The sequence below is a fragment of the Pantherophis guttatus genome, chromosome 6 (assembly GCF_059756535.1).
Source record: "Pantherophis guttatus breed Tessera chromosome 6, ASM5975653v1, whole genome shotgun sequence".
Lineage (NCBI taxonomy): Eukaryota > Metazoa > Chordata > Lepidosauria > Squamata > Colubridae > Pantherophis > Pantherophis guttatus.
This window is the reverse complement of record NC_142068.1, coordinates 3,805,001-3,830,323: the sequence shown is the minus strand read 5'-3', so window position 1 is coordinate 3,830,323 and position 25,323 is coordinate 3,805,001. Positions and strand designations below refer to the sequence as shown.

The following is a 25,323-nucleotide window of genomic DNA, read 5'->3' as shown; positions in this document are numbered from 1 at the left end:
TTTCTGAAAGAAGAAAGAAAGAAAAAGAAAGAGAGAGAGAGAGAGAGAGAAAGAAAGGAAGGAAGGAAGGTAGGAAGGAGGAGGGAAGGAAGGAAGGAAGAGAGAGAAAGAAAGAAAAAAAGAAAGGTAGGAAGGGAGAGAGAGAGATAGAAAGAGAAAGAAAGAAAAAGAAAGAAAGAGAGAGAGAGAGAGAGAAAGAAGGAAGGAAGGTAGGAAGAAGGAGGGAAGGAAGGAAGGAAGGGAGGGAGGAAGGGAGGGAGAGAGAGAGAGAAAGAAAAAAGAAAGGTAGGAAGGGAGAGAGAGAGATAGAAAAAGAAAGAAAGAAAAAGAAAGAAAGAAAGAGGAAAGGAGGGAGGGAGGGAAGGAGGGAGGGAGAGAGAGAAAGAAAGAAAAGAAAGGTAGGAAGGGAGAGAGAAAGAAAGAGAAAGAAAGAAAAGAGAAAGAAAGAAAGAAAGAAAGAAAGAAAGAAAGAAAGAAAGAAAGAAAGAAAGAAAGAAAGAGGAAGGAAGGAAGGAAGGAAGGAAGGAAGATTTTGCTTAATTTTTCCTCCAGCCAATATTTTTTCACTGGGTGTATCAGATTTACATTGGCAAATTTCGGTTTACAACAGCGTTTTTCAACCTTGGAGGCTTGAAGCAGGTGGACTTCAACTCCCAGAATTCAATGCTGGGTGGGGAATTCTGGGAGTTGAAACCCAAACACCTTCAGGCTGCTTTCAGACAGCACGGTGACATCAACCGAAAGGCTGGCCTTCTTGCGGGACTCGTTTATGGCCCAGGGCAGGGAGGGAGGGCGGAATTAAAGATTGCAAAGAGATCAAGAGGCTGCCAAGGGTTACCCCCCCCTTCCCCATTTTCAGCCTTGAATTCCCCACTCCCACAACTGGACCTCGGGCATTTTGTGGCCAGTTTCTCCAGCAATATGACTCCAAGAATTCTTTGGGAAGTGGGGAGGAGGGGTCATTTGATCCTTGCAGGCAGCCCCTCCACCCAATTTTGCAATTCCAGAAAGCAAAGCCCCCTCCCCACCCATTTTTGCAATGCCTCCAAGGTCACTCCTCTGTGACACACACACCATCTACCCATCTCCTGGCCAGCAGCTGTCCCGATCAGCTGCGTTCAGAAGCTCCTTTCGCAAGATCGGAAAACGCCCGGCATTTGGGACACACCTTAGCTATGAAACTCAGCTTTGTAACTCAGTCAATAATGTCCCTCTTTGTGCCCGGGCTTTCTCCGTCAGCCAGCCTGGCCCCGTTTTTGGAGATTGAGGCCAGGAGGAGGAAGTATTTATCAGCGTGCGCCCATCACTCGGCGGCCAAGGTTTATTTGCAGGAGGTGCGACGGTGGAAAGGAAACAAGACGGTCCAAATGTTTTGTCCTGAATTGGGACAGCCCCATTTGGCTATGTAGGCCTCTAACCACGTCATTCTGGAGCAAGCAGGGATTGGTGTGGGGGGGCAGTCGCAGAACCCAGGGTCTTCACTCAACGACCAATGCAGCCATTTCTAATTTCGACATAGCTGGGAACTCCACCATGGCGGAATAAGACAACTCGCAGCCAGTGGTGAAATCCGAACCGGTTTGCTACCAGTTCGCTGGCCGTGCATGCATAATACGTACCAAAAGGAAGCTTGGGAAGGTAAGTAGAACAACAAAAGGGGGGGGGATCAGCTGTGCCCCACGGTTTAGCTTTGCTAGAAAGCAGTACTTTCTAGCAAAGCTAAACCCTGCGGCACAGCTGATCGTCGGAAATATCGGCTTGCCCGATATTTCTTATCACTACCAATTTGCCCGAACCGGAGCGAACCAGTAGCATTTCACCCCTGCTCGCCGCGGCCAATTCACCATGGCTAACTTGCCGCAGGCCAACTCGCCGCGAGCCAGCTTGCCTTGGCCAACTCTTTACAAGCCAACTCGCCGCAGGACAATCGAAGACATCAAATTCAAGTATTTTAAAAGAAATGACAACTATTTTAATTGTGACGGTTCACCTTTCTTTCTAGCGCACCATTCGAATCCTTTCTTTAATCTTTCTAATTCAACCGTTTCTTCAATAATAAGTGTAGTAATAGTTGGCCAAGGAGAGTTGACTGTGAATTGTCACAGACTCCATTGGATTAGGAGCCCATTCCCACAAGATACTATGACATCTAAAGCGGGGGTCTCCAACCTTGGCAACTTTTAACCTGGAGGACTTCAAAGCTGGCTGGGGAATTCTGGGAGTTGAAGTCCTCCAGGCTAAAAGTTGCCAAGGTTGGAGACCCCTGATCTAAAGTACAAAATACAACCAGGCACCAGTAAAATCCTACACTGGAGAGAATCATGGACCTCCTCTTGCTACTGTACCTTATTTTTTTTCCCAACAAAATAAATGCAATGAAGCACAGAGGGACTCGGGATCCCTAACGCCTGGGCCGTGGCACAAGCGACAGGCCCATATGCTTCTGCTCGCACAACTCCATTTGTGTGAGAGGTATACGTGCACACTTGCCGCTTGCTCAAACGGTGCTGCACACTGGAACCACACCCTCTCTCTCCCTGCCCCTAGTCTGCAAAGCCGGAAAGACTGGGGACCACTGGCATAGAACGAACTCCGCAGGAGGACATCTCTTTCTTTTTAAAATTAAAAAAACAAAACAAAACACCTACAGATTGCAATTACGTTTTTCTAAGTTTGCAGAGATTTGAGTGACGGTTTCTTTCCTGAGTGGGGTAGGGGATATAAGCTGCAAGGGTGGTTATTCCCCCAAAGAAAATGTTCTCTGCAGAAAAAAGTAAATCTACACAACACACTATCCGGCCGGATGATCCCAAAAATGCACGTTAGAATTTGGGTTATTTCCTTCTTTCCTGAACAGATTTTTTTAATTCAGCTTTGGAAACATACACATACATTCTCTCCCTCCCTCCCTCCCTCCCTCTCTCTCTCATACACACACACACACCTAGAAATAAATGTCTTAGCTTTAGGACCAGCCTCCAGCTGTAAAGCACACCACAAAAAAGGGCACAAATAAAGGAAGCGGTGACTTGCCCAACTGCCCAACGTGGGGTAGTCATCCTTCATCTCTTCCGGAATAGTCAATTCCCTTTGTGGCCATCGACTTCCCATCTCTTCAAGTTTTTTTTTCTACATCCTTCAAAAGTCCCACAAGGGAACAAATAAAATATGAAAAAAAGAAGACCTCTCTCCCCCACCCACCCCCCTTTTCCAATTATTTCAACAAACCCCTTCCCTCCCCTCCAACGCCGACAGTCATCATTGTCGTCCTGCTTTCTTTTCAATTTCATTAGAAAGGGGTGGGTGGGAAAATCGGGTGATTTCCCCCAGGATCTTTGGGGCTCCCGTTACGATCTTCCTCTTTGGCCAAAATCGGGTTGAGCTAAAGGATGTTGGCTTTCTGGGAACAGGACAAATGTTTATGGACCAAATCCCACATGCTGAGCAGATCGGCCGGATTAAGTTTATGGACTACCAACATGCTTTTGTAGAAACAGGGTTCACGGTTCATTTTGCTGTTTTTGTTTTTCACGAGGCCAAAGGTTCTGAAGCCGGTGTGAGCTACAGGGGTCACCTTGAGGTCCTCCAGACACATCCCCAGGTAGACATCATCAATGGGGTACAGCTCCTGGTTTTCGGAGACTTTGTGGAGACGCTTGGCCAAGGGGCCATCCATCACGAAGCCCCCTCCGCCTGCGTAGGGCGGATAATAGGTTTTGCCGTACAAAGAGTTGGGGATGTAGTATTTGTTATCCTTCTTGCGAATGGGCTTCGCTTTGAACAGCACGTCGCCCACAAAGAGGTCCCCTCCTTTCTGATCCTTGAGGAACTCCAAGATGTTCTCAGGACTCATGAAGATATCATCATCCCCTTTAAAGATGTACCGGACCTGGTCACAGTAGATGTTAAACCACTTGAGGAAATGGACTTCCTTCAAGGTGAGGTTGAAAAAGGTATCCAAGAAGTCCCACTGTAGGACGTCCCCGTAGATTCGATCTTCGTACTCCAAGAGCTTCTGGTAGTTGGACCTCTCCTCTACTTTGGAGGCAATGCCCAAGAGGAAGAGCGTCTTGATTTTTTTCCCGTCCAACACTCGCTCTTGACCCCACGTCCTACGGATGGCTTCTCGGCGGTCGTATTGAGTGATGACCGACTTCACCACAATCAGCAGGTCGATTTCACCGCGGCATTTCTCCGGATGGTTGATGATGATGGGGAAATAGCGACAGTGTCGGTAAAAGAGGAACTGCTGGAAGTGGGGCTCCAGGTTTCTGAACCACTCCTCCTTGGTGAAGTTGGAGTTGGCCGTGCAGTTGGTGGCCTTGACGTCCCAGGAGGTCACCTCCTTCTCGGTGGCTTTGACGGGCGGAGGAATCTCGACCTCCTTTTTCCAGAAGTTGTTGGTGAGGGGCAGGACTTCATTCGTCTTCTGAGTTTTCAGCGGCTCTTGGGAGATCACGGATTTCTGCGGCTGGGTCTGAAAGAACTGGTTGGGAACACTGCCTTTTTGGAAGAGGGTCACGGTTACGATCAGCGCGAAGGAGAGACAGACGGTCTTGTAGATGGTCTTCTTCCTGGGGGGAGGAGAAACAGAGAGAAAAGAATCAAGGAAAACGTCTACCCAGAACATCACTGCGAACCTAGAATCCTAGAGATGGAAGGGATCTCGGAGGTCTTCTCATCCAACCCCTTATTATACCATCCCGGTCAAATGGTTCTCCGGTCTATTTTTTGAAAACCTTCAGGGATTGGTGAAATATTGGCGCGGTGCACTGAGACGCAGTGGCACAATGGTGAGAGTGCAGTACTGCAGGCTACTTCTGCTGACCGCCGGCTGCCTGCAATTTTGCACTTCGAATCTCATCAGGCTCAAGGTGGACTCAGCCTTCCGTCCTTCCAAAGTGGGTAAAATGAGGATCCAGATTGTTGGGGGGCAAGAGGCTGACTCTGTAACCGCTTAGAGAGGTCTGGAAAGCACTGCAAAGCGGTATATAAGTCTTAAGTGCTATTGCTATTGATTCTTCCTTCCTTCCTTCCTCCCTCCCTCCCTCCGTTTCTTCCGTGGTGGCACAGTGATTAGAATGCTACATTGCAGGTTGACTCTGCCCACTGCCAGGAGTTCGATCCTGACCGGCTCAAGGTTGACTCAGCCTTCCATCTTTCCCAGGTGGGTAAAATGAGGACCCAGATTGTTGGGGGCAAGAGGCTGACTCTGTAAACCGCTTAGAGAGGGCTGTAAAAGCACTGTAAAGCGGCATATAAATCTAACTGCTGTTAGTTTTCGACAGGTCCAAGAGGACCTGATCATAAAATCCCACCCCCCCACCTTTCCAGTTCGGTGAAATTTTGCAGTCCTTTGGGGTTGTTTCTCAGGAGGGTTGAAGACGTGAAGATATAATAATTTCATAATTTATAATAATTTTATGGGTAAGGGGTTTTAAATTGGGGAAGCCAAATTGATCTAATTATGTTTTAAATTATTTTAATTTTCATATTGTATGTATTTTAATCTTGGCTGTTCACTGCCCTGAGTCCTTCAGGAGAAGGGTGGTATAAAAATGTAATAAATAACAATAATAATAATAATAAAGTATTGAAGGCAAAGCTGACCAGAAACTAACTTGGAACTGGTTAAGATCAGGAGTACTGAAAAAAGAAACAGAAGGCTTTATTTTGGCAGCCCAAGAACAAGCCCTAGCGACAAACTGCACGAAGGCAAAAATTCAACATGTTACCACCAACAGCAAATGCCGCCTCTGCAATGAAAAAGAGGAGACAGTTGACCACCTGATCAGTGGGTGCAGCAAAATTTCACAAACTGACTACCTACAACGCCATGACCGTGTTGCTAAGATCATTCACTGGAAATTGTGCCAGAAGTTTGGATTTGAGTACAGCAAAAACCACTGGGAACATCAGGTTGAGAAAGTTTCAGAGAATGAGAAACTCAAGATCTTGTGGGACTTCAGGATTCAGACTGACAGGCACTTGGTCCACAACACACCTGACATAACAATAGTTGAAAAGAAAAAAGTATGGTTCATTGACATTGCAATACCTGGTGATGCACGGATTGAAGATAAGCAGCAAGAAAAAAATCACAAAGTACCGGGGATTTGCAAATTGAAGTTGAGCGACTGTGGAAAAAGAAATCGTGTGTTGTCCCGATTGTAATTGGAGCCCTCGGAGCAATACCCAAAGGGCTACCCCGCTATTTAGAAATTCTAAATTTGCCAGACTTGAACATTTTGACTCTACAAAAAAACCACCTTACTCGGAACAGCTTACATCCTCCGACGATACCTTAACGGTTCCTAGGTCCTTGGTTAGGACTCGAGCTGCTGAGCTATTAACCAGCCTCAAAGGCTGTGAATCTCACTAAAGATTAAATAATAATAATAATAATAATAATAATAATAATAATAATAATAGGGATAAGTATCTGCAAACAGCATCCCAGCCTCTACAGGACTTTCATCCTGATTTGAAAAGGGAGGAAGATTCACTATCTTTTCATCAAACATTGTTGGTTAGATCAGTGGTCCCCAACCTTTTTATCGCCGCGGACCAATCAGCCTTTGATAATTTTATTGTGGCCCGCTGAGCGCGCGCAGGGGTGGGGGCTTTGGGCCACACGTGCGTACCTGCGCGGGGCTCTCTTCCCTGGAGCTTTTGCGCACGGCCCAGGAGCCTTTGCGCTGCAGCGTTCATGTCCCCTGGCCGCTGCGCGGCCCGGTGCCAGGTACTCCACGGCCCGGCACCGGTCCGCGGACCGGGGGTTGGGGACCACTGGGTTAGATCACTGGGGGTCTCCGAGAGCCAACATGGGAGTCAACTTTCCCTCTGCAAGCAGACACTAGTATACCAGTTTTCCAATATCTCAGGGGCTGCCCCAAAGAGGAGAGGATCCACCTCTTCTCCAAAGCACCTGAAGCACGATAAGAAGCAACGGATGGAAACTAATCCAGGAGAGAAGCAACCTGGAACTAAGGAGAAATTTCCAGACAGCGAGAACAATTAATCAGCGGAACTACTTGCCACTAGAAGTTGTGGGTGCTCCATCACTGGAGGTATTCAAGAAGAGACAAGACAGGCATTTGTCTGATATGGTCTCCTGCTTGAGAAGGGGATTGGACTAGAAGACTTCCAAGGTCCGAAATGGTACAGAGAGTCCTTGGCAACGCTGGCAGAGGAACTCTGGGAGTTGAAGTCCACAAGTCTTAAAGTTGCCAAGGTTGGAGACCACTGGACTAGAAGACCTCTAAGGTCCCTTCCCATTCTGTTACACCAATAAATAAGGAGCCTTGGTAGTACAGTGGTTTAAAGCACCCTGTTATTAACACAGCTGCCTGCAATTACTGCAAGTTCAAATCTCCCCAGGCTCAAGGTTGACTCAGCCTTCCATCCTTTCTAAAGTAGGTTAAATGAGGACCCAGTTTGTGGGGGCAATAAGCTGACTTTGTATAAAATATACAAAAGGATGAAGGCTATTGCTTAGCGCATTGTAAGCCGCCCTGAGTCTCCGGAGAAGGGCGGCATATAAATCAAATTAAAAAATAAAATAAAAATGAAACGCAGCGCTGCAGGAGAAACCCACCAGGCGACAAGGCAAACGTCCCCTGCCTTGCAAGACATATCAGCCGCGCGGCCGAAACTGTCTTTGGCTGCTGTGATTTATGCCCTTCACCAAGCTGGCATCTCGCCCGAGCCGGTTCAATTTCCTCCCCGATTCCAGGCTAGCTCCGCCATCAATTGCAAAGGGGCCGATGGACAGTCAGGCTTCTGTCTGCAGATTGGGGCCTTTCCGCAAATAGAAGGGGGCCTGTTTCCAAGCTGGCAGCCCCCCACTCCCACCCCTCGCCACCCCCACCGTGCCGGGCAACAGGAAGAAAAAAAAAAAAAACAGGTAAAAAGGGTTTTTCAGCTGCCCGTGCGGATTGTGCAGGGAAGATTAGCAGTGGAAGGCAGAGAGCCAACGCAGCAAAGAGCATTTTCCCCTTTTCATTCAGGAACATAGAATCGTAGGGCTGCGAGGTAAGCTGACCAATTGTCCTCCTTTAGGGAGGACAGTCCTTAATATTTTGGTTTCTTAATAAAAATTTATGTTTAAAAATAAAGTTTTAATGTCAAGGAACTCAACCCAACCCAAGCGCTGACGAGACGAGACAAGACGACCTCTTTGTGCTAAACTTTACTGAGTATATCATTTCGGCACCGAGCCTGAGTGGCGTAGGAGGCTAATGCCTCCTAAGGCAGCATTTAACATCCAGCTGCCTGCAATTACTGCGAGTTCAATTCTCACCAGGCTCAAGGTCGACTCAGCCTTCCATCCTTTCTAAGGTGGGTAAATTGAGGACCCGGTTTGTGGGGGCAATAAGCTGACTTTGTATAAATATACAAAAAGTATGAAGGCTATTGCTTAATGCATTGTAAGCCGCCCTGAGTCTCCGGAGAAGGGCGGCATATAAATCAAATTAAAAAAAAAACAAAACAGCACGAAAGCAAAGCCAGCTCTGGCTAATTCCTGCGCCCTTCAGTATAATTAAAGTGTAGAATCCTCCCTCCCTCCCTATTGGTGCAGGTCACATGGTCCAATTAATTGTCGCGACATTGTTATGAGGAGATGTCTTGAAAGTCTGGCAAACACTTGCTGAGGTGACCTTGGTTCCCAGAGCCTGACTGCTGGATGTTTAAAATCCACATTCCAATTCCCCCTTCCCTCCCGCCATAGTTCATTGGCAAGTGAAAAACACTAAAAGTGAAAGCAGCATGAGTGTTGTAGTCCACCAGCAGTCTGCAGAGCTGGCAGCGGAGTCGGACAGTGAGGAGGCTGGGGAGGAACATGGGTCAGTCCTGGAGCCTGGGGAGGGCTCGGACGAGGGCTCTGCGTCGAAGGCAGAGATGGAGCCAGGGCCATCTGGGAGTGAGAGTGCTTCTTTTGTAAGTTCTGTCCTGTCTCGAAAAGTGTCCTCCTACATATCCTCCGATATTTGAAGACTAATCTGTAAATCGCCGTATTCGATCAATGCCGAACCGACCCATTGCGTGTGATGTGACGTATTTGTATTTGACATGACGATTCGTCAAGGCTCGGTACAGTGCGGAGAGACGCGATTATGAGACGCATGCACTCCGCCCAGGAGAATTGTTTTGAGAGTGCGCCGCGCGCAAGTGGCTTTGTTTACTTCTTACCGAAACATGACAGATAACGTTGAGAAAAAAAAATTCATTCAATGGAAAAGTAGTCATTTAAATAACAATTAATAGGCATGTAAGCGTAATTACAATATAAAATATTATTGTTACAAATGTTTTTTATTATGCATTTATCATACTATAGTGCAGTGATGGCTAACCTTTTTGCTGTCGTGTGCCAAAAATGGGGGGAGCACCAGTGGGGGGGTTGTGCAAGGCTGTTTTCACTCTCCCCAGGCTCCTAGAAAGGCTCTGGAGCCTGAGGAGAGTGAAAAATGGGCCTTTCCCCCACCTGGCTCTCCAGAGGCAGGAAACAGCCTGTTTTCCTACTTCTGGTGGGCCCAGAAGGCCTGAAAATCAGCTGGCCTGCACACGCATGTGTGCCGGAGCTGAACTCGTGTGCCCACCAATATGGCTCCATGTGCCACACGTGGCATAGATTCGCCATCACGGCTATAGTATATTCTGTATTATTGTTGCAATGAATAAAATGTTTCTTTTATTTACGATATTTCTTTTTCTTCAATTTATTTGTATCCTCCCTCCTTCTCATTGAAAAAAAGTTGGGTCACCTTATGGGAGGAGCTCTGGAGGTCTTCTAGTCCAACCCACTGCTCGAGCAGGAGACCGTATGCCATTATACCATTTTTAAATAATGTTTTCTTTTTAAAATTTTATTTCCAAAGTTAAATTTCAAAATCCCAAAAGAGAAAAAAAAACTCAGAACAATGCAAAGCCAGGAAAAAACGCGCAGGGAGGACCGAGTAACAAATATACACCTAGATTGTCCCTCCAAACTGAATATTGATAAATAGGGAGGTATTTCAACACCACTGTCTGCAATCTTAAACACTCCAAGAGCCATTTGGACTCGTTTCCCACAGAAAAGTAAACACCGGGAGCCACAAAAACCCTTCCCATGCCTGACTATTTGTTGAGTGGCCACAAAACTAGCATATGTAGTTTTGTTTTTTTTTAAATTTGATTTATATGCCGTCCTTCTCCGGAGACTCAGGGCAGCTTACAATGTGCTCAGCAATAGCCTTCATCCTTTTGTATATTTATACAAAGTCGGCTTATTGCCCCCACAAACCAGGTCCTCATTTTACCCATCTTAGAAAGGATGGGTCAACCTTGAGCCTGGCGAGATTCGAACCTGCAGTAATTGCAGGCAGCTGGGCTTAATAACAGGGTGCTTTAAACCACGGTACTACCAAGGCTCTTTCAAGGTAGTTGAATTAAACGTTCTGTTTTCTTCTGAAACTTTTCTTTTCTTGGATTTATCCATGGTTGGCCTACTGGGAATTGAGCAGCTCAGTAAATCGTGTCCCAGCGGGTTTCGCACATTGGCGGTTGTGACGCATATTTTGAGTGACAGGGAGCCGCAGCAGAGGGGTGAAAGAGCCACAGGTGGCTCCAGAGCCGCAGGTTGCTGACCCCTGTACTAGGATACAGGGGTCACCCAAGGTTACTTGGCTTGGGTAACGAAACATCTGCCAGAAAACATCTTCATAGACATCCCAATTTGGGATAAACACACTCTGAACGGTGTGGGAGTGTGAACGGATTTCCAGTAAAATTGCAGACTACAGAACAGAACGGAACAGAACAGAACAGAACAGAACAGAACAACCCTCCCCCCAGCTCCTGGCATGCAATGGCAAAAAGGTTAGCCATCATGGATGAGCCTTGGTGGCGCAGCAGACTAAAGTGCTGTTAAATAACACCAGCTGCCTGCAATTACTGCAAGTTCGAATCTCACCAGGCTCAAGGTTGACTCAGCCTTCCATCCTTCCGAGGTAGGTAAAATGAGGACCCAGATTGTGGGGGCAATAAGCTGACTTTGTGTAAAAAAGAACACCGCTTAGAGAGGGGGAGGGAGGGGCGAAAGCCCTACTAAGCAGGTATATACAAAAGTATGAAGGCTATTGCTTAACACATTGTAAGCCTCTCTGAGTCTCCGGAGAAGGGCGGCATATAAATCGAACCAATAAAAAATAAATAAAATAAATAGAATTCTTTATTGGCCAAGTGGGATTGGACACACAAGGAATTTATCTTTGGTGCATATGCTCCCGGTGTACATAAAAGGAAAAGATACGTTTGTCAAGAATCATAAAGTACAACGCTTAATGATAGTCATAGGGTACAAATAAGCAATCAGGAAGCAATATCAATATAAATTGTAAGGATACAAGCAACAAAGTTATAGTCATACAGTCATAAATGGGAGGAGATGGGTGGTGGGAACGATGAGAAGATTAATAGTAGTGCAGACTTAGTAAACAGTTGGACAGTGTTGAGGGAATTATTTGTTTAGCAGGGTGATGGCGTTCGGGGAAAAACTATTTTTGTGTCTCGTTCTGGTGTGCAGTGCTCTATAGCGTCGTTTTGAGGGTAGGAGTTGAAAGAGTTTATGTCCAGGATGCGAGGAGTCTGTCGATATTTTCCCAGCCCTCTTTTTGACTCGTGCAGTATACAGGTCCTCCATGGAAGGCAACTTGGTAGTAATTGTTTTTTCTGCAGTTCTAATGATCCTCTGAAGTCTCTGTCTGTCTTGTTGGGTTGCAGAACCAAACCAGAGTTGAAGTCCACAAGTCTTAAAGCTGCCAAGTTTGAAGACCTCTGCTCTAAAAGGATGCCAATGACCAACTATCTGCACGGAGCACAAATCCTTCCCTTCCCCACCATCCAATTATGATATCAATCATTGTGTAACGTTGGAATTTGCTTGTTCTGCCAACTGATTCTTTCGGTAGCCATTTACTTCCTTTTATTTTATATGCGTGAGACTAGATAAAAGAAGCCCTAATAAAAGATAAGCGGCATTTCCCAGGAATTGTGAAATCCACCTTCCACCCCACTTAACTCAGGATAATCGATTGTTCTTCGTGCGTAGCAAGACATAAAGGGAAATTAAAATTACACCTGCGGAGTCTTCGTGGAGAGAAACTCAGATAAGGAATCCGGGCCGAGTGTGACACCAGTCTCAAAGGTCACAAAACAGATTTAGCAGCCTGGCATAGAGGCAATTACAGTGCATTTTATTGTACCAATTGTTCTGAAGTTAGCAAAGAGAATCAAGGAAATAATTCGAGGGGAAGGCCCGTAGGTGACTGGCACGGAAGTCAGAAAAAAGTGCAATTAAAACAATAAAAAATGTTAATCAGTCCCACATGCATTAAAATAGGTAGCCCTATATAAACCTAAACCTTGTGTTGGTAAGCGAGACATTTGTTAAGTATGTTTTGCCCTATGTTACGACCTTCCTTGCCACCGTTGTTAAGTGAATCACGGCAGTTATTAAAGTAGTCACACCGTTGTTAAGTGAATCTGGTTTCCCCATCGGCTTCGCTTGACAGAAGCATTATTTTAAAGCAGCCTTTCCAAGCTGGTGGAACTATCACATCTGGAAAAGGCCAGGAGGAGGGCAGGGAAGGGTGAAATTGAAGTATGAAAATCAGGGGTGAAATCCAGCAGGTTCTGACAGGTTCTGGCGAACCGGTAGCGGAAATTTTGAGCAGTTCAGAGAATTGGCAAATACCATCTCTGGCTGGTTCCAGAGTGGGGTGGGAATGGAGATTTTGCAATAGCCTTCCCCCAGGAGCGGGGAGGGAATGGGGATTTTGCAAGGATCCTTCCCCCAGGAGCGGGGAGGGAACGGGGATTTTGCAGTAGCCTTCCCCCAGGAGTGAGGAGGGAATGGGGATTTTGCAGTATCCTTCCCCCAGGAGCGGGGAGGGAATGGGGATTTTGCAGTATCCTTCCCCTGCCACGCCCACCAAGCCCCACCCACAGAACTGGTAGTAAAAAACATCTGAATTTCACCACTGATGAAAATGTATATCAGAAATGGTGTAGGGCCGTGATGGCGAACCCATGGCACGCGTGCCACCGGTAGTACGTGGAGCCACATCTGCAGGCACACGAGCCGTTGCCCTAGCTCAGCTCCCCAGCTGGCCCGGCCCACATTGTCCCTTCCCTCCCAGGGTCTCCACGCAGCCTGTTTTGGATGCCAGATAAATACAGGGCTCGCGTGGAGGCTCTGGGAGGGCATTTTTGACCTCTGGAGGGCCTCCAGGGGGCCGGGGGAGGTGGTTTTCGTCCTCCCCAGGCTCCAAGAAAGCTCCTGGAGCCTGGGGAGGGTGAAAAATGGGCTTACCAGGCCTACCAGAAGTCTGGAAATGGGCCGTTTCCAGCCTCTGGAGGCTTCAGGGAGGTCTGCTAGGCCCAAACCGTACTGTACTGTACAGTAGCTGCTAAAAAAAGCTAATATAATCAAAATCACGTGAAGTGTTAGTACCGCTTTACAAAGCCTTAGTAAGGGCCACGCCTGGAATCCTTGCATCCCGTTTTGGTCCCCATATTACAAAAAAGATGTTGAGACTTTGGAAAAAGTTCAGAGAAGAGCAACTAAGAGGATTAAAAGGCCCGGAGACTAAATGATATGAAGAACGGTTGCAGGAATTTTGAATTTGGGCATGGCTACTCTAGAATAAATAATAATAAGAAATAAGGGAGACATGATAGACGTCTTCCAATATTGAAGGGGCTGGCCCCAAAGAAGAGGGAGTCAAGCAATTCTCCAAACCACCTGAAGGCAGGACAAGAAGTAACGGATGGAAAGTAACCAAGGAGAGAAGCAACCTGGAATTAAGGAGGAATTTCCTGACAGTGAGAACAATTAACCAGTGGAACAGCCTGCCACCAGAAGTTGTGGGCGCTCCATCACTGGAGGTTTTTAAGAAGACACCGGACAGTCATTTGTCTGAAATGGTATATGGCTTCCTGCTTGAACAAGGGGTTGGACTAGAAGACCTCCAAGGTCCCTTCCAACTCTATTCTGTAATTATATATATTTGTGTCTTCACCGTCTCATCCATTTCTGATGGAAACCATCATGATATGGCTCGATTCCTTCGGTCTCATTAGCCCAGGTAGATTTCTGGTTGTGTAGAGTAGGGGTCTCCAACCTTGGTCACTTGAAGACTTGTGGACCTCAACTCCCAGAATTCCCCAGCCAGCCATGCTGGCTGGCTGGGGAATTCTGGGAGTTGAAGTCCACAAGTCTTCAAGTGGCCACGGTTGGAGATCTCTGGTATAGAGGGAGGCCCAGCTGACCACAGGCCATTTACAAAACCTTCATTTCTTCCAGTCTCTAAATCTGAGTTTCTCACCAAAAGCAGGTTGGATGGTCTCAGAGCTTCCTCCGTGTCTTTGGATTCACCGCGCCAAGAAAGAAAAATCGCCCTCCGGGAAGTCTACGTTTCCAGCTGTCCTCACCCTCCCTGGGGATCCCACAAAAAATAAATAGAATTTCTAACTTTTCCCCAGCCCCAACGTTGAAAAACATGGATTAGCTGGGTGGGAGTTTTAGGTCTGCATCAAACTATATCTCGGGGGAGAAATTAGTTTAATTCATCAATTCAAGCCCTTTTGAAATGTTAAATGTTCTCTGGGGAAAAAAATATGCACAAGACGTCCTAAATAAAAATAGGATCTTCTTTCTTTGTTTCTTTCTGTGTTTCTTTCTGTGTTTCTTTGTTTTCTTTTTTCTTTTGTTTGCTTTTTCTTTCCTTCCTTCCTTTTTTCTTTTTCTTTATTTCTCTCTCTTTCTCTTTCTTTTGCTTGCTTTCTCTTTCCTTCCTTCCTTCCTCTTTCTTTCTTTTTTCTTTCTTTCTCTTTCTTTCCTTCCTTCCATTCTTTTTTCTTTCTTTTTCTTTCCTTCCTTCCTTTTCCTTCCCTCCTCTTCTTTCTTCCTTTCTCTTTCCTTCCTTCTTTCCATTTTTCTTTCTCTTTTTCTTTCTTTCCTTTTCTTTCTTTCCTTCCCCTTCCTTCCTTCTTTCCTCTTTCTTTCTTTTTCTTCCTTCCTTCCTTTTTTCTACCTTTCTTTTTTCTTCCTTTCTCTTTCCTTTTCTCCCTCCCTCCCTCCTTTCTTTCTTTCTTTCTTTCTTTCTTTCTTTCTTTCTTTCTTTCTTTCTTTCTTTCTTTCTTTCTTTCTTTCTTTCTTCTTTCTTTCTTTCTTTCTTTCTTTCTTTCTTCTTTCTTTCTTTCTTTCTTCTTTCTTTCTTTCTTTCTTTCTTTCTTTCTTTCTTTCTTTCTTTCTTTCTTTCTTTCTTTCTTTCTTTCTTTTTCTTTCTCAACTTTCTTTCCTTACAACTATTCCTTTAGTGACCGTTCCAAGTTACAACAAAGCTGAAAAAAGTGATTTTTTTTTTTACTTTCCAGAGGTGGAAAGGGCTCTGCAGATCTTAGAAGCGACACATGGAATGGAGAGATAAGAAAGAAAATAAGAAAATTTCCGTTTATCTTTTCAGACCCTCCAGAGCAAGTCATGGACAATGGATCTGCTAGAGTCCTACTCTTGGGAGCTTGAAGAAAATCAACGAGCCTGGGTTGCCAGCAGTTGAGCTGTCTCTTAAAACAAGTAAAAGAAATTTAGACGGGAGACGATGCCCCTCGTTGCATTCAGGGGTTCAGCAGGCGAAGCCTTTGCTCCCCAATGGCTGGAGGACCTCATTGCATTCAGGGATAAAAATACACCATTTCTTTTGCTTAACGTAAGTTGCACATGGACACTTACAACAAAACATAAACCAACGTTAGTCACCAAGGAGATGAGATGTTTGAGGAAAGCTGCTGAAGTGGCCAGAAGAGATAAAATCAGAAATGAGACCAGTAGAGAAAGAATTGGCATAGAACAGTCTGGGCAAATCTTTTCGGCACTGAGTGCTGAAATGTGAGTGTGCGCATGTGTGCCAGAAACCAGGAAAGCAGCTGCCTGGTGTGCATACGCGTGCCGGGAAGATGATCTTCCGGTTTCCAGCAGATGCATGCACGCCAGACATTTGGTGTTCTGGTTTCTGGCACGCATGTATGCACGAAGACCTGACGGCTGGTGCACTTGTATGCACTGGAAACCGGAAGATCATGTTCCCGGCGCACACATGCACCCTGGGAGGCTGCTCTTCCTGTTTCCAGCACTCTCGCACGTGTGAAGACCAGCCGGCTGGCACACCTGAACCCGGAACAGCAACGGGCAATGGCTCATGTGCCCGGAGAGATGGCTCTGTTTGCCACTTCTGGCACACGTGCCATCATGGGCATAGAACATACAAAAACTGCAGAAAAGTGGTTTGCTCACCTGGAGGGGATCTTGTGGGATTTCATACCTTACAAGGTATGTGCAAAAAGAGGAGACGGTCAAAGAACACAAGGCAGACCCGGAAAAGGAGAAGGACGAAGAGAAGGAGAAGGCAGGAGGAGGAGGAGGAGAAGAAGAAGAAGAAAAAGAAGAAGGAGGAGGAGGAGGAGAAGGAGGAGGAGGAGAAGGAGAAAGAGAAGGAGAAGGCAGGAGGAGCAGGAGGAGGAGGAGGAGGAGAAGAAAGAGAAGGAGCGGGAGGAGGAGAAGAGGAGGAGGAGGAGGAGAAGAAAAAAGAGAAGGAACAGGAGGAGAAGGAGGAGGAGGAGAAGGAGGAGGAGAAAGAGAAGGAGGAGGAGAAGAAGAAGAGGAGGAGGAGGAGGAGAAGAAGAAGAAAGAGAAGGAGGAGAAGAAGAAGAGGAGGAGGAGAAGAAAGAAGGAGGAGGAGAAGAAGAAGAGGAGGAGGAGGAGAAGGAGGAGAAGAAAGAGAAGGAGGAGAAGAAGAAGAGGAGGAGGAGGAGGAGAAGAAAGAGAAGGAGGAGGAGGAGAAGAAGAAGAAGAGGAGGAGAAGGAGGAGGAGGAGAAAGAGGAGGAGGAGGAGAAGAAGAAGAGGAGGAGAAAGAGGAGGAGGAGAAGGAGGAAGAGAAGAAAGAGAAGGAGGAGGAGAAAAAGAAGAGGAAGAGGAGAAGAAAGAGAAGGAGGAGGAGAAGAAGAAGAGGAGGAGGAGGAGGAGGAGAAGGAGGAAGAGAAGAAAGAGAAGGAGGAGGAGGAGAAGGAGAAGAAGAAGAAGAAGAAGAAGAATTTGGCCTTTGATCTTCAATGGTTGGATAATGCCATCAAGTCCACCCTTACCCTCATGCCCTATTTGTGGGCTTCTCATCCACTTCTAGTTGGCCAATGTGGGAAGCAAAGCTGGGCCGGACATTCCTTTGGCCAGATCTGACACTTCCTCTGACTTTAGGTCTATTTTCATAAACACATCCAGCCATCTCAGTTGCTATTTGCTCCTCACCCTTCGAAGGGAACTTAACACAGAGCCAGGTATATTATGCACCGCAGGCCTTAAATACGGGAGGCACCAACCTCTCAGAGCCTGTTTTAGAATCCCAGAGACAAATTCCTTGGGGGGGACACCTAAAATCACACTTGGCCAAATAAAGTATTCCATTCAATTCCACCCGGGGGGAAAAGGGGAGCCCCCAGCAGAGACCCACAGACGGTATTCAACATTCAGCACTATGCTTCCCAGGAACCTCAAACCCAGACGAGACCTCGATTATATCAAGCAAGCTTTAGAAATGGCTGGCTGAAGATCTGCGGACTTCAAAGAGTCAAAGAGAGAGAAGCAACCTAGAATTAAGGAGAAACGTTCTAACGGTGAGAACCGTTAGGAAATGACGGTTACCTAACTTGTTGGGTTGGCAATATATAAACCACCAATATATGTTTGTATCAAAACTGTATTGTGTAGCTTTAAGACTGTATTGCTGTATTGCATCATACTGCGTCATGATTGGCTAAGCTCTGTAGCCAATGGCCTTAAGAGGGAGCTAGAAACATGGCTTTTTCCCTCTGCTGCTCTCTGCTGCTTTTTTGCTGCTCTTGCTACTGTTTGCACATCCAGAAGAACTGTTTTTTGTGTATGACTACGACCACTGGTAAGAAGACTTTGTTATTGGAATCTCCCTGGATTGACGTTTTGACTATCTACTGCTTTATCTGTGTTTGACCTGGACAGTTTATTGGACTTTGCCTTACTTTTTCCTAAAAGTAAATTATATCGCAACTCAGTGAATCTGTGTGTTGACTGTGACTATTCATAACTACTCTCAGCCGTTTTCATGTGCACACCCTTGCTATTCAAGGGTTACTCTGCATATTCCTTAACAAGAACAATTAATCAGTGGAACGACTTGCCACAAGAAGTTATGGGTGCTCCGTCACTGGTGGCTTTTAAAAAGAGACGGTTGGACAGCCTGAAATGTCTGAAATGCTACAGGACAGTGACGGCTAACCTTTTCGGCACCCAGTGCTGAAACTGGAGCATGCACACCAGTACCCAGAAGAGAGCAGTTGTCGGCTGCACATGACGACCAACAGGTCTTCCGGATTCCACTGTGCGCATGCGTGCCGGACAGCTGCTCTCTTCTGCCAGCTGGTCTTCGCGCAAAGACTAGCTGGCGATGGCAGGTGTGCCCACAGAGAGGGCTTTGCGTTTGCCGTCACAAGTATAGGATCTCCTGCCTGAGCAGGAGGTAGGACTAGAAGACCTCCAAGGTCCCTTCCAACTCTGCTACTCTGTATTCTGTATCCCTGGTGCAGAGCATAAGGGAGATGACAGAAATAGGCATGAATTGTTCCCTGGTCAAAAAGAGGGAGAAATGATGGGCAGCTACAGACCCTAGAAAGAGTGCAGAGAAGACCAATGAAGGGAATCAGGGATCTGGAGAGAAAACATAGGATGAATGAAGAAGGGAACGAGAGATCTCTAATCTAACGAAGAGAAGGATTGGGGTGACACGACAGCATGTTCCAATATTTGAGGGGCTGCCACAGGAGAAGAGGGGATCCACCTATTCTCTGAAGACTTGAGGGCAGGACAAGAAGCAACAGGTAGAAAATCATTAAAGAGAGACCCAACGTTGAATTAAGGAGATATTGGGTATGTCTAGTTTAATGAAAAGAAGGACTAGGGGAGACATGTTAGGGAGTGTTCCAATATCTCAGGGGTTGCCCCAAAGAAGAGGGGGTCCATCTATTCTCCAAAGCCCCTGAGGGCAGGACAAGAAGCAACGGGTGGAAACTAATCAAGGAGAGAAGCAACTTAGAACTAAGGAGGAATTTCCTGACAGTTACAACAATTAATCCGTGGAACAACTTGCCTCCAGAAGTTGTGAATGCCCCAACACTGGAAGTTTTTAAGAAGATGTTGGATAACCATTATGTCTGCAGATCAGCGGATCAAATCTCACCGGCTCAAGGTTGACTCAGCCTTCCATCCTTCCGAGGTGGGTAAAATGAGGACCCAGATTGTTGGGGGCAATATGCTAATTTAGTATACTGTCTTTGGTGTAAGCCGCCCAGAGTCCTCGGAGAGTGGGCGGCATAGAAATAGGATTAATAAATAAATAAATAAATAAATAAATAAGTGGTGTAGGGTTTCCTGCCTGGGCAGGGGGTTGGACTAGAAGACCTCCAAAGTCCCTTTCAACTCGGTTATTCTACTCTAATACAGAATATTAGATATTCTGTAGAATATTAAAGGTAAAGGTTCCCCTCACACATATGTGCTAGTCGTTCCTGACTCCGATGAACGGTGCTCATCTCCGTTTCAAAGCCGAAGAGCCAGCGCTGTCCGAAGACGTCTCCGTGGTCATGTGGCTGGCATGACTCAACGCCTAAGGCGCACGGAACACTGTTCCCTTCCCACCAAAGGGGGTCCCTATTTTTCTACTTGCATTTTTTTTTTTTTTACGTGCTTTCGAACTGCTAGGTTGGCAGAAGCTGGGACAAGGAACGGGAGCTCACCCCCGTTACGCGGCGCTAGGGACTCGAACCGCTGAACTGCCGACCTTTCGATCGACAAGCTCAGCTGTCTTAGCCACTTGAGCCATATTAGATAATCTCGTTCTGTACGTTGCAGAAGAGAGGAATGGCTTTATTTCTGCTGGCCCCACATCCCTGAGCGGAGACCAAAACACGACGACAAATCACCACCGCGTTGAAACCTGAAGGTTGATCATCTAGAAGGTCAAATCATGGTTGAGCCCCGTATTCTACCTATGTCTAGAGCAGTACTCACCACAGCTTCGCCCGGGAAACCAGCAGCTCCATTTTATAGAGCAGGGTTTCTCAACCTTGGAAGCTTGAAGATGGGTGGACTTCAACTCCCAGAATCCCCCAGCCAGCGGCACTCAGACAAAACGGCCATCAACGGGCACATAGAGATGGACCACATTTACATACCATTCAAAAGAGACAATCAAAAAGCTAAAAGATCACTACACTTCCTGGCCAGAAATAAAATATCCACAAGAGCAGAGATTAACACAGTGTTTCTCAACCTTGGAAGCTTGAAGATGGGTGGACTTCAACTCCCAGAATCCCCCAGCCAGCAGCACTCAGACAAAACAGCCATCAACGGGCACATAGAGATGGACCACATTTACACACCATTCAAAAGAGACAATCAAAAAGCTAAAAGATCACTACACTTCCTGGCCAGAAATAAAATATCCACAAGAGCAGAGATTAACACAGTGTTTCTCAAGCTTGGTAGCTTGAAGATGGGTGGACTTCAACTCCCAGAATCCCCCAGCCAGCGCTGCTGGCTGGGGGATTCTGGGAGTTGAAGTCCACCCATCTTCAAGTTACCAAGCTTGAGAAACACTGTTATAGAGGAAATCTAAGCTTCGTCATGCCACCGAGTTCGATGATGGTTAATGGATACCCTGAATGGATCTCAACAACATGTCTGAAAGCCATCCTGGTTAATCAAAGGGTGATTTGCCGACTCAGTGTTGTTACTGAGTGCCCATGAAGCAAATCCATCCAGGAAACCGCTATAAATATAGATTATATAGATATAGGTGGAATGCAAGGTCATGCCAAGCGGGGAGGGAAGTCCGCGCATGGCCAGAGGCGCTCTTGGCTTTTGCATAATCATATAAAGTTTTCCAATCTTTCGACAAGCGGAAACAGAAGCCAACTTGGCACCTATTCAGCCTCTTCATCTTATGGTGGAGAATCGTTTATTGAACTCGGTGTTCTTTTAACAGTTCAAAACCGCTAGCGGTTACATCTCAATTTTTTTCCAGCTGCGACTCACGATAAAAACTCACTCTTCGCCCTCCGAATGATTTCATGAAATCGAACAACGGATTGAGGGGTTTCCCACAGATAAAAGACCACCGACCCGGAGAAATAAATACCTCAGAAATTATTTTCTGAGGTATTTATTTCTAAATCTTTTCGAGAAAAGATTTAGGTTAAACAGTCAAAGGTCACAAAAATCCACAAAAAGGGTGTCCAACAAACTTAAAAGAACATTATTTTAATTTCAGGCCCCAAAGATCGCAACTGATTTTTCCGTTCATTCAAACAGCACCAAGAAGTTTTGACCTCCTGTTACGGCTTAGTCCTCGGCTTACGGCCAAAATTGAGCCCAAAATTTCCGTTCCTAAGCGAGACAAGCGAAGGGAGTTTCTGCCCCATTGTGCGACTGTCCTTTCCTCAGTTGTTGAGTGAATGACCGGTTGTTAAGTTAGCAACAAGGTCCTTAAGCGAATCCGGCTTCCCCATCGACTTTGCTTGTCAAAAGGTCGCAAAAGGGAATCATGTGACACCCCCCCTCCGGGATACTGATACTACCGTCGTAACTATGAGTCAGTTGACAAGCCCCTGAGTTTTGATCACACGACCGCAGGGATGCTGCAACGGTCGTTAAGTGTGAAAAGTGGTCATAAGTCACTTTTTCCAGTGCTGTTGTTCAAACGGTCACTAAATGGACCGTTGTAAGTTGAGGGCTATCTGCATCAGGAAATAAGGAGGTGTTTGAGATGGGGAGCATGAAACGAAAGTTAAAAATTGTGTGGTTTAAGGGAGGGGAAAATACCCCCGTTGTGTTTGAGAAATTGTGTGAAAATTTTTCCCGCCGTTAAACCACACAATTTAGGTTTCGTTTCATGCTCCCCATCTGTTTTTATCCTGATAAATTTAAAGTCACACCTCTTGGCACTTCTTTGAATGTCCGTTATGTTATTTTGGGCCTGAAATTCAAGAACAGGTGATCCTCAACTTACAACCACTTGTTTAGTGAGTGTTCGAAGTCAACGACAGCAGTGGAAAAAGTGACTTACGACTTGTTTTTTCACACTTATGACCGTTGCAGCATTCCCATGGTCAAAATTCAGACGCTTGGCAAACGGACTCGCATTTATGACAGTCGAGGGGTCCTGGGGTCAGATGATTCCCCTTTTTTGTGACCTTCTGACGAGCCAAGTCAATGGGGAAGCCAGATTCGTTTAACGACCGCATTACTCGTTAAGCGGCTCGCTTAACGAGTGTGGCAAAAAAGGTTGCAAAATGGGGCAAAACTCACAAATGTTTCGTTTAGCCATGGGAATTTTGGGGCTCAATTGGGATCGTAAGTCGAAGACAACCTGAAATTAAAATTCTACCTGTAATTAAAATTCTACCTGTAATTAAAATTATTTTGCTAGACTTTCTTTAATCTGGATCTTTGTGACCTTTGTTTGAGGTCAAACAGGTCTCACTCTTAAAGAGAGCGGCTATTTCTTTAGATTTTATACAAATCATTATCTTTGCAAATTCCAGCGTGTCAAGTTTTGGGAATCTGAAGTATTTCTGTTCACAGAGAGCCAGCATAATTTGCATTAAATTACCCTTCAGATCCGTATTTCTAAAAGAAATCCAAGGAATTGCTTTCTTTGCCTGTAGAGGTAGTTCTCAACTTACAACAGCTCACTTAGTGACCGTTACAATGGGACTGAAATAAGTGACTTACGACCATTTTTCACACCTACGACCGCTGTCGCCTCCCCGTGGTCAAAATTCAGACGCTTGACAACTGGACTCATACTTATGACGGTCGCAGTGATTCCTTTTGTGACCTTCTCACAAACCAAGTCAATGGGGAAACCAGATTCATTTAACGACCGGGGTTACTAATTGAACAACTGCAGTGATTCACATTAACGACTGTGGCACAAAAGGTTGTAAGATGGGGCAAAATTCACTTAACGAACGTCTCACTTAGCAAACAGAAATTTTGGGCTCAATTGTAGCCGTAACACGAGGACTACCCGTACTTCTCTGTTACATGCACAGATTGTACAAAATTTTATATATATATATATGTGTGTGTGTGTGTATATATATATATATATATACATATATATGTTTTCTCAGGTTTTCGCGGGTGTTTGTATGTAGGTCTTTGGTTATTCGGGTCTTCTCCCACGTAAAATTGGAAGCACCCGAATAACCAAAGACCCATATATATATATATATATATATATATATATATACACACACACACACACATACATATATATGTTTTCTGAGGTTTTCGCGGGTGTTTGTATTGTAGGTCTTTGGTTATTCGGGTTTTCTCCCGCGTAAAATTAGAGGTGTCTTGGCAACGTTTCGACGAAGTCTCATTCGTCATCTTCAAGCTGGTGTTTTCGGCTTCGTGCTTCTAGGAGCAATGTGTCACATTGTCACATTGCTCCTAGAAGCACGAAGCCGAAAACACCAGCCTGAAGATGACGAATGAGACTTCATCGAAACGTTGTCAAGACACCTCTAATTTTACGTGGGAGAAAACCCGAATAACCAAAGACCTACATATATATAAATACTTATATATTTATATATATATAAATTTCTTTTCTTTTCTTTTCGTAGGCCTTTATGTGTATTTCTCTTTAGCCAGGTTCTTCCTATATAAACCAAGATTTTTATGCAGCCCTAGTTCAGTGAAATCCCAATCCACTATATATCCAATCCCAATATATATATATATATATATATATATTGCAGAGGTCACTTAAAGAGCTGAGCTGGCTGGGGAATTCTTGGGAGTTGAAGTCCACCTGTCTCAAATTTGGCCAACTCCAGAAACACTGATTTAAACTCTCACCAATGCCCTGAAAATGCATTGATAATCTCTTACGTTTCTGTTTCAGAAATTGCAAACTGCTGGCTGGGGGATTCTGGGAGCTGAAGTCCACCCATCTTCAAGCTTCCAAGGTTGAGAAACACTGGTTTAAACAACTGAACGCAAACAAAAAAAGGAATCGCCTGCCTTCCTTCCTTCCTTTTATACAAGATTGCATTCTGAATATTCAATCCACATGCGGATGCTTAGAGAAAGGGAATAGAAAGTCCAGGCTTTTCGTTAAGGAGCATTGTAGCTTGTTCTGTGTCATGTGTGAATCCGGGGTTTTGTGGCACTTAAACCTTCTTGATGGCTTAGGGTCCTTTGGAAAGCCAGACCAGTCATGATTCCTTCATGGGTAAACCAAGCCGTGGTTTATTTTAGAGAGCCAGGCGTGAATGCAAGGATTTGCCGAATTTTCCCACGAAGCAGCAGTTTTGAACTACAGTTCCCCAGTTTAGTGTAAAGTACATCAAGTTATTAAAAAGTTGGAATTAGGGCCACTGAATTAAATAGAAAGTGTTTCGCTCGGGATCAAAGCAAAATTCCAGGTCTGTTTAAAAAAACCCAAAAATAGGACATTCATTCACACAACCTGAGCTTCCTCCAGGTTAACCAGGATAAATTTTATTTTACTTTTGGGTTAACCGCTTGTGCGAATCAGCCCGTCTGCTTAGCTTCTCCTGTCTTTTACAAACCCAGGAAAGGGATTAAACGGAAGGTGTTGTGTGAACGCAGCCAAACAGGCAGCCTTTTTCCCCAGGTCAGAAGTTTCAAAAGAGAAGAAAAGAAAAGAGGGAAGAGAATTTCATCTGAAAGCCCTACCTTTAAATCTCCCCATTCTTCCCCCCACTCACCCCATGGCGAACAGAGGTGACCCTCACCTATGGAGGGAGGGAGAGAGGGAAGGAAGGAAGGGAGGGGAGGGGAGGAAGGAAGGAGGAGAGAGAGGGGGAGAATGGGGAGAAGGAAGGAAGAAAGGCAGAGGGAGAGGGAGAGAGAGAAAGAGAGAGAGAGAGGAAGAGGGGAAAGGAAGGCAGGGTGGAATTCAGAAAAGGAAGGGAGGGAGGGAGGGAGAGAGTGAGACAGAGGAAGGGGAAAAGGAAGGAAGGGAGGAATTCAGAAAAGAAAGCAGTGGGAGAAGAAAAGAAGGGAGAGAGAGAGGGAGGGAGGGAGGGAGAAGGAAGGGAAGGAAGGAATTCGGAAAAGGGAAGTAGGGGGAGAAGGAAGGAAGGCAGAAAAGGAAGGAAAGAAAGGAGGAGGAGGAAAAAGAAGAAAGGGAAAAAGGAGGAGGGAGGGCGGAAGG

The 25,323-nt window shown here is 45.7% G+C and overlaps 1 protein-coding gene across 1 annotated transcript in view; it reads right to left on the bottom strand.

The window, feature by feature from the left end:
- Positions 1 to 3,254: 3,254 nt before the first annotated feature.
- Positions 3,255 to 25,323, bottom strand: part of B3GNT7 (UDP-GlcNAc:betaGal beta-1,3-N-acetylglucosaminyltransferase 7) — a 23,138-nt gene continuing 1,069 nt past the window's right edge. Inside the window, exon 2 of the mRNA XM_060684937.2 lies at positions 3,255 to 4,574. Within this exon, the coding sequence (XP_060540920.1) occupies positions 3,383 to 4,574 (1,192 nt within the window). The 3' untranslated portion in view covers positions 3,255 to 3,382. The remainder of the gene's footprint in view (positions 4,575 to 25,323) is intronic.